Consider the following 13,785-nt stretch of genomic DNA (forward strand, 5'->3'; position numbering starts at 1 on the left):
AGATTCCGAGGGAGAGTTGTATTGTTGAATTACTATGGGCTGAGGAGTGAATGGATGAAAGGTGAGGAAGTAGACAGATGTGGAAGATTTTACCAAGAATCTTGGCAAAAGAGGAGAGGGAGAGGGTCATGATTTTGGAGGGGAAATTTAAGAGCAAGGAAGGCAGTTTTAAGATGGGAGAGACCTGAGTTAAGCTTCTCTAATTGCAAACAATAGAAAGGAGTTTGGAGAAGAATTCTGGCTGTTGTGTGGAATCAAAGGGTCAGCTGATAGGAAAAAGGAAAAGAAAGGTGGGGGCGAATCTCATGAAAATCAAAGGGAGATCAGTAGAGGAAAGGGAGGGGTAAACTGCCGGGGTGTGATATTGGCCAAATTATATTGTTATATTGTGTGAAAGTATGAATATGTAATAAAAAAAATAAAAATGTACATCATTATGTACAACAATAATGTACCAATATAGAATGTGGGAAAGTAAATAAATGGAGAGATAAACAATGTTCATGGATGACAGTAAGAAAATAAAAGGATGACTTGGATATAGGTGGTCTTAGTGGTTGGAACTCAGGCATTGTAATCTGTGCTCGTCACTTAGGGGCATTGATGAGACTCTCTCTGCTTAGGACTCAAATTCTTGAATCCAAATTTCAAGTTCTTGAGCAAGAGAATCTGGCCAATTTGGGTCAAGTATTCACCGCTGGGCCAATCCGCTATGACTAGGAAGCAGGGTCCTATAGCATTCACATGATTTGAGTGGTCCACGTCTTTTTTTCCAGATCATTCCCAGACAAGGGGCAGTTCTCACAAGCCAGGTGGCCACCTTTCCATGTGTCCACCAGGATGCAGTGTCAGTATTTGAGGGAAAGAAGAAAAATGTTGGTGTGTTTTACACAGGGAGGGGCTTGAGACAAGCAGAAGGTTAAGGAGGACTTGAGTCTAGTGTCCGGGGGTGCCCGTGGCAGCCATGAAGCTTGAGAGGATTCATTAGAGCTTTGGAAGCTGAGATGCAAAGCTCACAGTTCAGCCTGAGAGCAACTGAGGCTCAACTGTGACTTTGTGTGTATGTGTGTGTGTGTTATATAATCATGATAGAAAAGTCATCTTGTTGTGCAGAGACAGAAATTCAAAGACCAGCTAAGGTGTGGCTAGGGGAACAGAGAGACTCCAGAGACAAGGAGGCATAGTTGACAGAACTTGTTGATTTGGGATATGGGGAACAGAAGGTATCGATACAGTTGCCCTGTTTTCTGGCTTAGTAACTGGGTGCAATGAAGAAGAGTAGGTTGGGGGATTGGTGGTTCAATGTTGAATGCAGGATTTCCAGCGGGAGATGCCAGGGACAACTGGGCTCATGGGGAGAAAAGTCCAGTCTCTGGACATGGGTTTGTGGATAATCAGCACTGTGGTCATTGAAAGCAGGAACAGTTGAGATGGCCAGGGAGGGCCAGAGTAAGAGGAGGTTCTGGAATAGAGTGGGGACCTTATCTCAGGGATTGTCAGCAGAGGAAGGCCTGGAAGGGAAGGCTAGAAGGAAGCAGCAAGCTCATGCAGCCCACCTAGCAATTGCTGCTGAGTCCAGAGGTTTGACCCTCAAAGGCTTGGGAGAAGCAGAGGCTGCTATAGCCTGAGACTCACAGGGAAGGCCCCGAACAGTTGGCCTAAGAGACAGAGGGCTCCTTGCTTCTGAGGGAGGTGTTGCTGCAAACACAGTTGAGCCTGTCCCATGCATTTGAGTTTCTTTGATTCCCACCACAGAGGAGCTGCCCTACACACAGTTCTGTAACAGAATAACTTTGCTGTTCTTATTTTCACATACTTTTTGACATCTGGGTCAGTACCTCTAGGGGTCCAGAAGAAGGTAAGCTCTCTATTCCAGATTAGCAGTTGCTTTTCCTGAGCCCCAAACCCACAAGGTTCCACTAGCTAGGATTTCTCTTAGAACCTGCCAAACTGGGCTCAGCAGGATCCTGGAGTTACAGGAATCTTGAATCCTGTTTATCTAGGCCTCATTGGATTCCTTGGAAGACTCTGTTCCCATTGCTTTTCACATGCCTGGCCCCAGGCACAGAGGGTGCTTGAACTGGATCTGCAGGCTCAGAGGACCAGAGCTGCTAGAACTGTTGGGAGGCTTGGCACTCACCAGGGCCTCTCTGTCTGGTCTGGCGTCAGATCCTGGTCCTCACCTGCCTGTGTCCCTAGCCCTGTACATTGTCTTTCACTCCTCAGCACCTGCCACTACCTGTATGCCCCGGGAACCTCAGCATGTCTTTGGAGGACAACCCAGCTTCCTGGCTGCTTCCAAAGGCAAGGCCACACATCCCTTATCTTGTGTGGTGGTCAAAGACAGTGGGGGTGGGGGGAAGAGGAAGGTGTCACAAAAGCCACAGCCACAAAGTGTAAGAAACTCCAGCTGCATTCTAGCTCAGTAGCAAAGTGATTTGGGAGCACAGGTTACCTGGATTCAAAATCCCAGATCACATGCTGTGTGATCTTGGCAAATTACTCAAACCCTGAGTTCCCTAACGTCATCTCAGTAAAGTGGGGATCATAAGTATTTGCTTCACATGGCTGTTAGCTGGACTAAAAGAATTCTAAACATAAAGTAGAACAAGTGCTCTAGCTGTATCCTGACCCGCACCCCCAGGGCACTGGCTCCTCACAAAGGTAGCCAGCCTTAATCCCAAGGGTGGGGAGTTTGCCAAACTGCCACCCTCCTCATTCACTTCCTGCTGGAGACTTGAATTTTTCTGTTTCCCAGGATAGGAAAGATCTATTCAGAACAACAAAGGATTTAGATTAAAACCTCTGACACCGTAAATATAATATTAACACGAGGAACAATGACATATTGTTGTTGTACCTGTACTTATCTTATAATAGCTCTGCTGGGCAGGCAACCTTGCTTTCTAGACTGAATGTTGAAACTAAATCATTTTCACATGTCTGGCCCCAGGCTTTCACCACCTTACCCAACTCATCAGCATCTTCTTGTCTTTTCACCCAGTGCCAGCTTAAATTTTGAGGTTTGTTATGCCACTGTCTCTTGCCTGTATCCCAGCAATTGTAATTGTAACTTGCCTGTTCACCCAGCAATAACAGCATTGTCTCACCTTTTAGTAAGGATAAAACGGACTCACAGCAGGAATGTCCTAGGTGTAGACCCACCACCACCTTGCCTGGCTGGCTCCCCTATCACCCCCATCTCAGCAAACAGGGGCCGAGCAATTTCAGAGTACAAGCTCCAGGTTTGGGAGAGCAGGCTGTGAAGGTGGAACTGGTCTGCTTCATGCCAAAGCCTGGACTTTGGCATCTGTGGTCCTTCAGATTCTGGAGGTGACTTCTAAGGCTATGACCAGAGGAGTCTCACAGGTCCTGGAAAAGAGTCAAGAAGGCATCCCCTGTCCTTATGAAGGATGCTGAGCACGAGGGGGCATGTGCAGGTCCCTTGGGCCCTGGAGGAAGTTTCTCTAGGGAAAACCAGTGTTTTCAGAAGGCCTGAGGCCTCATGTGGGATGTGACTGGATATGGTATGAGAACCACCTGAACTGGACCAGATTTGGCAGTTTCTTGAACATATTCTTCCATTATCCAGATATTCAGGCATCATGGTTGAGTTTTCCAGGTAAGCCAAGGGGGAAATCTTATGGTTTGGATCTGGAATGTCCCACAAAGTCTCATGTTTGAAGACTTGGTCTCCAGTGCAATAATATTCCAAGGTGGATTTTTAAGGGAATGATTGAATCATGAGGGCTGTACCTCACTGATGGATTAATCCATTTGATGGATTAATAACTTGAATGGCCTACAGAGAGGCAGGTGGGGTATGGTCAGAGGAAGCAGGTCACTGAGGGTGTGCCCTTGGGGACTCTATCTTGTCCCCTCCCCATGCCCTTCCACCATGATGTTTTTGCCTTGAAGCTAGCTGACCATGAACTGAATCCTATGAAACTAAGCACCCAAACAAATCTTTCTTCCTCTTAGTTGTTTTTTTCACAACAGTGGGAAGCTGAATAACACAAGGGAAATGTGTCAAGTTTCTCTCTCTGTCTCTCTGCACCTCACCTGTCACCTGATGAGAGCTTCTAAGTCCAGACCACACTTCTCCGCTTCTATCAGCATCTTCTTCTTTGAACCAGTGGTTCTCTATTGCTAAGCTACATCCCTAGTTCTTTTTATTTTATTTATTATTTTGAGACAGGGTCTGGCAATTTGTCCAGGTTGATCTTGAACTTGTAATTCTCCTGCAGCCTCCCGAATCGCTGGAATTATAGGCTTTCACCACCTTACCCTACTCATCAGCATCTTCTTCTCTTTTCACCCAGTGCCAGCTTAAATTTTGAGGTTTGTTATGCCACTGTCTCTTGCCTGTATCCCCAACTTACCTGTCCATGGTCTCAGCATTGCATACTCTTGGCGACACTCTCACCTGGGGTCAGCTGCTCCCTGCGCCTGCAACTTGGCCTTTGGTGATGCCTGGTCCCGAGCCTCATGAAGGCTCTCAAAACTTCCACAAATCTTGCTGTTTTCTTGGTCAGATCCTTCCCCCTTCTCCATAGCAGTTCTTTAATGCTGCTTTCGCCTTGCAGAGAATAGCTGTTGGTCAAGGCCTCTCTCGATTTTCTGTTTTCAAACTCCATATCCTTTCTTCTTTCCTATTAAAATGGAGCTGCAAGTCCAATTCTCCATCTTGTGGCTCCACCCACCACCCCCTGCTCAGGGACTTTGTTCTAAGACTGACTTCCCTACCATGTATCTTCACCCCTTCTTTTAATCAACATTTAACTCATCTTATCTCTCCCATCTCAAAAAAGCTTTACTAGCTAGTCACAAAGACCTGTCAGATTCTGAACATCCATTGAATCTGTTCTCCTTGAACTTTATCCCAGCAGCCACTCCCCAGTTTAAGCCCCACTATCACACACCTGCATAAAGTCCTTAACTGGTTTCCTTGCCTCCATTTTGGCCCCTTCCAATTAATTTTCTACACTGTGGGCAGAGTGATCATACACAATTCTAACCGGGCCATTTCTCTGCCTGACACTCTCCACTGGTTTCCTCTTGTCCCTGAAAACTAGCCCGCCTGCTAAGGGGATTCTGAAGCCCTGGGACTGGCCCATAGCACTCTCTGGCCCCACTCCTTGCCTCTTCCAGCATGGCCAACCCTCCCTGGTGCCTCCAAGGAGCCAAGGTCCTCTGGCCTCTGGGCCCTTCTTCTTGCTATTCCTTCTTTCTAGGATTCTCTCCTCAACCTCTATTGCTTGGTCAGTTGCTTCTCCTCCCTCTGGGCCAGCAGAGACAGTACTTCTCTGGGCTGTTTGGCCACTTCTTCTTTTCTTCCCAAGGCCAAGCCCCAGTGCCATACAGCAGCCAGCACAGCCTAAATCCTATCCTGGCCACACTACTCCCTGATTACAATTGTTTTATGCTTCTCAGTGCCCTGAGGACAAAGTTCAAATTCCTCTATTGGCCTGACAAAGCCATTCCTCTGACCAGCAGGAGTAGGAGAGGAGGGATCCCATCACATACTGTCCTATTCTGATGGATTGGGAGGTGGAGTCATCTGTGAAGAACTTTGGGGGCCAAAGAATCTTAACTAAAGGACAAGGGAGGTGCAGACAGCAAGTAGGGGTGGGTGTGTAGGGGGGCCCCGCTTGCAAGTGAGCAGAGAGGCTATTAGACAGCTGGTGGCAGAGTGGACTGGGCAGGAGTTCAGCTAAGTGATTCGAACCCCTGCAGCTGAAGGCAGGGGTGGTGGCAGGCCTGTGTTAGTGATCAAGGGACCCTGGTACAGTTCTCACCATCTTTTGTCTGGTGTTAAGTTTGGATGGAGAGGTGCTGACTTCCACTATCCCGTGGAGTAGGCCCTCTGGGGGCACAGACCACAGTCTCCATCTGGTGTCCTTTCAGAGAAACCTGACATTGGCCTTGCTGATGCTCAGTCAGATATTTAAACTGTGTGGCCCTGCCCTCTCCCCATTTTCTAAGCCTCTTTGTTTCTCCTCTCCTTTCCTTTTCCTTCCTTCCTTCCTTTCTTTCTTTCTTTTTTTTTTGGAACTGGAGGTCGAACCTAGGGCTTTGTGAATGCAAGGCAGACGCTTTGCCACAGAGCTATATCCCAGCCCTCCTTTAGTTTCTTAAAAGGAATATTGGGAGGGTCTAACTTTTCTCAGATGAAAGGAAAAGGTACTTCTCCCTGTATTATGGGACAGGAGCATTCTGTGGTCCTCCCACAGTCCAGGAGTTGGCATAGGGGTAGATCCCTCTTGAGAAGTTAGGAAGAGTGAGGAAGGATTCAGAGTCAAGTGCCCCATGGCCTAACTTCTCTATCCTTCCCAGCTAAAGGTGGGTCTCCCTGCCCCTTGCATACACATTGTCATCTGCCCAAGCCACAGTCCTTCATCCATCCCACAAAGCCACTACCATGTGTCAGGCCCATGCTGGGAACTAGGGATACATAGGTGAGCGAGACCCAGAAGAAGCTCATCACCTAGTTGAGGTGACAAGTACACAAAGAAAGAATTGCAGCTACTGTCTGCATTTGAGGGTCTTCAAGCCAGGGTCTTGAAGAACAAGAAGGCAAAGAAAACAGAACATCTAAGACCCGGACAAGTGGATTCATTTTGTGGAAATAGTTTGATGTGGCTGGTTTTGGGGGGTCTTTGAGGGGAGAATGAGATCATATGATGTTAGGAAGGGTGTGAGTGGTGGGGAGCCACGGAAAGATTTTAAGGTAGGTTCCCATCTTAGTTTCAGGATGATCACTCTGACTTAAGTGTATACAGGAGCATGTGGCAGGGGGAGGTGGATTTAAGAGGCAAAAAGAGAAGAGGTCGGGAATGCGTAGTAAGGAGGCAGTTGTTCAATTCAGGCAAAGACAAAGGGAGTTCCTGCTAGGTAGGATACAGATGTGGATTAGCAGGCAAATATCTATGAGGGGAATCAGAGAAATTGGTGATTTATTGACGGAATTGGGGGAAGAGACTGTGAAGGTACCACCATTTAGCACCACTCTGAGATCTCTGACTTGAATACTAGGTGACTGGTGGCACTTCCAGGTGAGACAGAGGAGCTCCTTCAAGGTAGCAGAAAATTCCATTTTGCATGTGTGGAGCATGACTAGGTGTTCTTGGACATCCCTGGCTTTCCCTCTGGGCTGCCCGTGTTGCCCCGTCCCTATAGCTCTCTTCTCCTTGACCATCAGCCCTGTGTTTTTCCAGAAGACAGGCCCGCCCTTGCCTGCTGAAAGCAATTTTCTCACGTGAGGGCCTCTAGTGTAATGTTTCTTAGGAGACAATTCTCTTTCCCTGACTCTCTGGCACCTTCCATCTGCACCTTGCACAGCAGGATGTGAAGCAGCAGTAAGCAGCCCGGCTGTGGGCTGATTCCAGTGGGGCTGTCTTGCTACCACCCAGGAAGTGCCAGCACACCACAGAAGGGCAGGTTCCTTCCAGGGCAGGAAGTGACTCTTAGCACCCCAGAATCCCAAACTCCTCTCCTATGCCCAGGAGCCCACAAGCAGGCCAGCTGGTGTAGTGACTAAATGGATGTTCTGGTTTCCAAGGTGGGGTAGGGAGATTCAGCCTCCCAGTCACCCTCAGGGAGTCAGCTGAAGGGAGACAGTGTAAAGGAGGTGCAGTCTCCAGAGAAATCAGCTGAGAACACCCCAAGGCTTCCGGCCTCCCCTTGAATCAGCACGTGAACAAACGTGAAGGACTCTTCAGGTTCTCCACCCTTTTTCTGGAACCACAAACTCATTATCTTCCCAAACCTGAACAGCCATTCAACACTCTTCCCCTCCTTCCCCTTATTACCTGAGAGGAGAAACCCCAGGCCAGGCCCAGGCCACCTTCAAGGCTCCCTTTATGAACTGACATGGCAGGGAAGAGCTGGCCTTGGGAGGAGTGGTGTGTGTCCTAGGGAGAAGGAGGATCTCCCAGGTGAGATGGTGAGGTGAAGATGACAATGAAAACAGCAGCCACCACTTTATTGTACATGCATATCTCTCCTGAGCCCAGTCCTTCCATTCATGACAACATTTAATTCTCACAAACAGTGGCAACCTGACCTCTAGAAAAGGCCAGAGAGACTAAGTTGCTTGCTGAATCTCCCAGCTATTAGGTGCCTGGGTTGGGGGTTGGAAGGATTTCAATCCTGGAGCCCCTGTTCCTTCTGCTTTGCCACCAGTCATTCTTCTTGATGAGCGGTCACTGGTGCAGTCTCTGGGATGGACAACAGTCACCCTGTGGAAACCCTTGACGGGTATTGCCGGGCAAGGCTAGAGTTGAGGGGTGTTGGAAATAGGGATTGCAGATGTTTCTCTCCCTAGAGAACTCAGACCCAGATAGACAGAGTGACAGTCATCAGACACAAACATGCAGTTCCAAGGAGGCACACGCTAACCTGTGATGTGGAATGTGAGTACATGTGGGCTCCTAATCCCATATCACACACCCAGTGAAGGGCTGATGTGGCCCTGAGACATACACACATTCACACACAAGCACACACATGCACGTCCTGGCACAGTTTTGGAGACGCTGAGACAGGTCCTGGGAAGGAGGATTCTGGCTCTATCAGATGAGGCTGGCGATGCTGGAGGTGGTCTCATTACGCTGGCCAGAAGACAACTGTCCTGAGATGCTGAAGATGCTGCTATTGCCACCGTGGCCACTATGGGTTGAGGGGGCAGCTGCACGGGTAGCAGGGCAGTGTCCACTCACGCCCACCTGATATAACAGCAAGCCCAGCAGCAAGAGCGAGCCCAAGGCAGCCAGGGCAATCCCCACAGACAGCATGGTGGCCAGTGGCCGAGCAGGAGCCGGGGCAGCAGCCAGTCCAGCCAGAGTTAGGCCGGTGACCAGCAGCACGAGACCACTGAGCAACACCACCAGGGCATCGGCCCCTCCACCGCTGCGCAGCAGGGCCACGTGGTGGGCCTGGCGTATACAGTTCATGTCCTGCACAGCTGAGCTCATCAGCTGCTTCACCAGAACCAGCAGGGCCAGTAGGCAGAGCACAGTGCCTGTTGCTAGGCGCCACTCACCAGAGCGGCTGCTGGTGGAGGACAGCAGGGCCACGCCACCTGCCCCACAGCCTGCCACAAGGCCCACAGCGACGCTGAAGCACAGCAAGGAGCGTCTTGGCTGCTGGGACCACCACAGTTCCACCTGCTCTGCCAGCATGTCGGGGGGCAGCCCCCGGCCCAAAGGGGCTTGAGCTTGTTCAGACATGGCTTAGTCAGGCAGGTCAGGGCAGAAGGTCAGCGTCAGGGATCAGAGGGTACAGATCATGGCCTGGTGCCCCTACCACCTGCTTGGCAGTCGCAGGCCCAGAGTCTTGTTCCTCTCTCAGCCCAGGCTATAGTCATCATCACCTGCAGGGGAAGGATCTCGATGTTACCTCCCATCCACCCAGCTTTCATGGTCTCACCTGGGAGCCTTGGGGACGATCCCCGAGTATCCTCCCCTGTGTCCTCTGGAATCCCCTTTGGGAAAGTCTCCTCCCCAGCACTACCCCTTGGGGAAGCCTCTACAGTGACCCCAGGAAAATTCCCCTCCTCCCAGGATACCCCCACACCCTTCCAGGAAATCCCGTTGCCCAGCCCCTGACCTCTCTGGCTCTGGCTCTCCCAGTCGCCTGTCCCATCCTGGCCAGCCGACGGAGCTGGTGCCACAGTGGACGATGGGACGAACAGCTAGAGATAAAGCCTCATTCAGGATCCAGACTCACATGGCCTCAGCTGTCACCACTGGTTCCTGGGGGGGAGTTGTGGGGAGGGGGGCTGATGACTTAACTCTTCTGGAACCAGTGGCCTGATTCTGTAACTTCTCTCTTAGAGATGAGTCTCCTCCTTCTCTGTGGGTCAGAATCTGGCCCCTAATACCCTCCTTCCAGGCCTATCTCATCTCACAGCCTGGCAGGAAAAGACTTTGGTTCCCAAATTTCCATCTCCAACCAGGATCTTCCTCCCAAGTCAACTGTCATTGTGATGTCCCATTGTCATCTCTGATGCAACAGGTCCCAACCCAAACTGGTCATCTTACCCCAAACCTGCTTCTCTTCTGTGTTCCCAACTTCAGGATTGCATCACACTTCTCAGCCAGGGGGGCTGGTCTCCCTCTGTCACACCCAGTCCACCAGTCAGGCTGTCTATCTATTCTGTTCCTACAGTAGCCCCCCTGTGCCTGCCTCTTCAGCCCTGACCCCCAATAAGCTTTCTGTTGCCCCACTCTTCTCCACTTTCACCCACACCCCACCCATGTCATCCTCCTCCATGGTTTCTTTAAAGTGCTGAGGAAAAAGAAAGGCTCTGGACTTGAACCCCAGCCCAGCCCTCCCCACCATGGAAACATGGGGAGGGACCTAACAGTGGTTACTCATTTAACCTGTCCTCTAGAGGACAGCCAGCATGACTCACACAGGGCAAAAATAAAGCAGGTGCAGTCCCTGTCCTCAAGGAGCCCAATTTGCCACAAACATCAGAAATAAGCAGGTCCTGTTGGCATGCTAGGCGTTGGGTGTGCTTGGTCAGACAGGGCCCTCTGCACCCAGGAGAGGAGATGGGGAGAGTCAGGGGGCCCCATGAGCTCAGCTCTTAGAGCTTCAGTCTCCTTATCTAAAAAGCAAGGACTGTGACATTTGTCTTAAGGGACGGAAGGGAGTCATTTGACCTCTTCCTTTCAGAATTCCAGTGGGGCCTGGAGTCTGCATAGAGGCTGAAGCATGCTTTTTGGATAAGTGAACCCGATGTTACCCCTCTGATTTCAGATAGGACGGAGCATAGGTCCTGGATCGTTCCAGATATGATAACATGACTGTGCAGGGGTACACCCTGAGGAAGTACGCATGCTCCACGACCCCTCCGCTGGGGCTACCCAGCAGGGGAAGTGGGCGGGGCAGATACTAATGCCCCAAGGGAGGTGGGGAGGGGCCGTGGGCGGGGCATGGACTCTGTCCCAGCATTCCCTTGGGTTGTGACTCGCTGGTCTGAAAGTAAGGGCACAGGTGTATTGGGTCGGCGGGCGCCAGGCTGGGGGTGGGGTGGAGGATCTCAGGGCGAGAGCTAGTGGGAGAAGGTGGGGGCGGAGCGGGTGGGGAGACTGTGGGGCACTCACGAGAAGCCTGGACGTGCTGGATCCGATTTGAGCAGGCAGGGCCGGGCAGGTGGGGCGCTCTAGCTCCGTTTCCGGGGAGGCACTTCACCTGCCTAACCTGCACTCAGGTGAGCCTGGAGGGAGGGGGATTAACAGGTGTTGTTTACAGGGCAGGGCCTAAGCCGATTGGCTGACGTGGCAGCGCTCCTTCTGCTGGGCAGAGGCATTCCTGGGAAGGGAGGGGATTTTGTCAGCTGCTGTTGGGGCTCCGAACACAATTCGCTGCGGGGGGGAATGTTGTCTTTCTGCCCCAGAGCCTGGGCCGCAACCCAACCCCCACTTCAGATTTACCTCGGAACCTACCCCCAACTCCAGCTGCACTTGCAAACCCTACCTAGAACCCCCCCACCCCCAGCCGCAGCTCCTTTTCTACACCCAACTGCTCATCTGGCCTGAAACTAACTCCTAATTTTAACCCAGATTCTGAACTTAGATCCTAGACCCCAACCCTACCCTCAGCCCCAACCTTGACTCCTGTTCCTGAGTCTAGCTCCCTAAAACTCAACTCCAACCTCAAATCCCAGAACCAGGATCCCCTAACCCAGCCCAGGACCTCCATCCCTTGACCCTCCCAGGCTGGAGCCCCACAAACCCTTTGCTTATTCTCTAGTCTCAAATGCCAGGCAGAAGCAGGCCTGCTGCACCCAGTCTTTCCTGCTGGGGAGGCCTAGAGGAGGAGTAAAAGCCTTTCAAGTGGAAAAGGGAGATCCCAGAATAAACATTTGACAATAAATGCCATACCGCCCTCCAGTCAGGATGAGTGTCAGTCAGTTCTGCAGGCTCTGCCCTCCACCCTGCCCTTTGCATTTTGAACTCAAGTTCCTTCCACCTGGAATATTTACCACTCCCCAGACGCAGTCTGGTTTACTCAGATTCTTCAGCTGAGATGTCACCTCCTCCAGGGAGCCCTCCCCAACCTAAGGCTGGCTTAGGTGCATGCATGGCCTCTGTGCTTCCCCACAACTCTCTTACTGCAGTGGGCCTAATGCCCTTTATTTACTTTCCTCTTAACCCCCCCCCCCCAGATATGTGGCCCCTAGGGAGTACAGGGATGGTGCCTGTCTTGCTAACCATCATGCCCTAGTAGCCAGTGCTCAGCCTGCACATGGGAAGCAGTCAATATTTGTTGAATGATTGACTGAATAAATAAAGTGTGAACTGACCAGTGTAGAGGTTTTGAGCAGGGAGCATGTGAGAGGAAACTGGAAGGACAAGTTTGGCTCAGGCTTGGTTTGGGACGGGGTCTTTAATGCCAAGGGAGGTATTTGGCCTGGGCAGGGTGCCCATGGAGGGTCTGAAGGGTGACAGGGACATAGTTGATATTCTTTTTCTCCTTCTTTGAATTAAATACAGGGGTACTCTATCACTGAACTATACCTCCAGCCCTTTTTATTTTTTGAGACAGGATCTCACTAAGTTGGTAAGGCTGGCCTCAAACTTGTGATCCTCTTGCCTCAGTCTCTCAAGTCACAAGGATGACAGGCATGTGCCACCACACCTGGCAGGGTTCTGCTTCTAATCAGCTAATCTGGCACCACACACACCGTGCTCTGGAGTGGCAAATGGGTGACTGGTTGGGGGGGTGCAGGCTGTTATTTATCTTCGGAATTAGACCTTTTAAGGCCCCTTCTCTTTCTTTCTGATGTAAATGGAATAGAGAGAAAAACAAAGTCAAAATGATCTTTTCATTATCAGTTTGCAAAATAATTGCGCCTGAGCTGTTTGTATTCCTCTTTGCTTTGCTCTGTTGAGATGGCTGGAGGCTGTCATAACTCCAGGACGACACATCTGTAGATGCACACCTTGAGCACCTAAGTAAATACAATGTTCCCAATAACATGTTTCAAAAGAAACAGGTGTAATTCACACATTAAAATGAATATATTTTAATTCCCCAATATATTTTAATATACAAGTTACAAATGAGCTATTTGACAATCTTTTATTTTGTACAAAGTCTTGAAAATTTTACACCCACAGTGCATCAGTTCAGATTGGCCACATTTCAAATGCCCAATTGCCACGTTTGGCTTGTGGTTATGTCCTCACTGGGGGCCACAGCTCTAGATGTTCATCTTCTGAAGAAAAGCTTGGGGCAGGCTGAGCACTGTGGGGCAGGCTGGATGTGGGGGTGATGATGTTTTAGGTGTTCATTTTGCCACTTTGCAAAATATTATAAAGGTGTCCCTTTAGAATAAAGGGGCTCATGGGAGCAGAGGGCCTGGCAGGATTTGCCAGCTGTGGATTCCTCTTTTTTTTGTATGGTCTTGGGAATTGAACCCAGGGCCTTATCCATGCAAGGCAAACACTCTACCAACTGAGCTATATCCCCAGCCCTGTGGCCTCCTCTTACACACATCAGACATTTATTTATCATCTGGGTCCCAAGGAGGGTACAGTCCCAGGCAGACCCACTGTCTAGCAGCTCCAGGCAGAGTTGGGGTAGTAGACTCATAAGATTTAACCTCCCTTTCTTCTGGGAGTTTGAAGTGGGGGAGCATAAAAGCTTCCTCAGTTTAAACATTGACCAGGCACATCTTTGTTCCAGTCCTGGGTCTTGTCAAATGACTTGCAGTTAAAGGACAGGCAGGCTCTGCACAGGGATGTTGCCCTCTGTCCTCAAAGTGGAGGT

At 50.3% G+C, this 13,785-nt stretch overlaps 1 protein-coding gene and 1 long non-coding RNA gene across 7 annotated transcripts in view; one reads left to right on the plus strand and one right to left on the minus strand.

Annotated features, from left to right (window-relative positions):
• Positions 1–7,963: 7,963 nt before the first annotated feature.
• On the minus strand, positions 7,964–11,982 carry Tmem125 (transmembrane protein 125). Of its 6 annotated transcripts, none has more exons than XM_046468399.2 (4): positions 11,895–11,982; positions 11,115–11,227; positions 9,610–9,755; positions 7,964–9,373 (listed from the first exon to the last, which is right to left on the minus strand). In XM_046468399.2, the coding sequence occupies exon 4, from the start codon at positions 9,228–9,230 to the stop codon at positions 8,574–8,576; it is 657 nt and encodes a 218-aa protein (XP_046324355.1). In that variant the 5' UTR covers positions 9,231–9,373; positions 9,610–9,755; positions 11,115–11,227; positions 11,895–11,982; the 3' UTR covers positions 7,964–8,573. The 6 variants fall into 6 exon arrangements, with proteins under 6 accessions (XP_046324355.1, XP_046324357.1, XP_046324353.1 ...); XM_046468401.2 differs by having other exon boundaries at positions 9,610–9,694; positions 11,115–11,322; positions 11,895–11,950; XM_046468397.2 differs by having other exon boundaries at positions 11,115–11,322; positions 11,895–11,948.
• Positions 11,099–13,785, plus strand: part of LOC124109722 (uncharacterized) — a 47,058-nt gene continuing 44,371 nt past the window's right edge. The window contains exon 1 of the long non-coding RNA XR_006857078.2: positions 11,099–11,221. This is a non-coding gene — a long non-coding RNA (uncharacterized LOC124109722). The remainder of the gene's footprint in view (positions 11,222–13,785) is intronic.

Source organism: Marmota monax, unplaced genomic scaffold (assembly GCF_021218885.2).
Source record: "Marmota monax isolate L192 unplaced genomic scaffold, Marmota_monax_Labrador192_F-V1.1 WCK01_AAM20220418_F8-fsc00008, whole genome shotgun sequence".
Classification (NCBI taxonomy): domain Eukaryota; kingdom Metazoa; phylum Chordata; class Mammalia; order Rodentia; family Sciuridae; genus Marmota; species Marmota monax.

Coding starts and splice junctions, on each gene's coding strand:
- Tmem125 (XM_046468399.2), bottom strand. CDS start 9,230: ATGTCTGAACAAGCTCAAGCCCCTTTGGGCCGGGGGCTGCCCCCCGAC.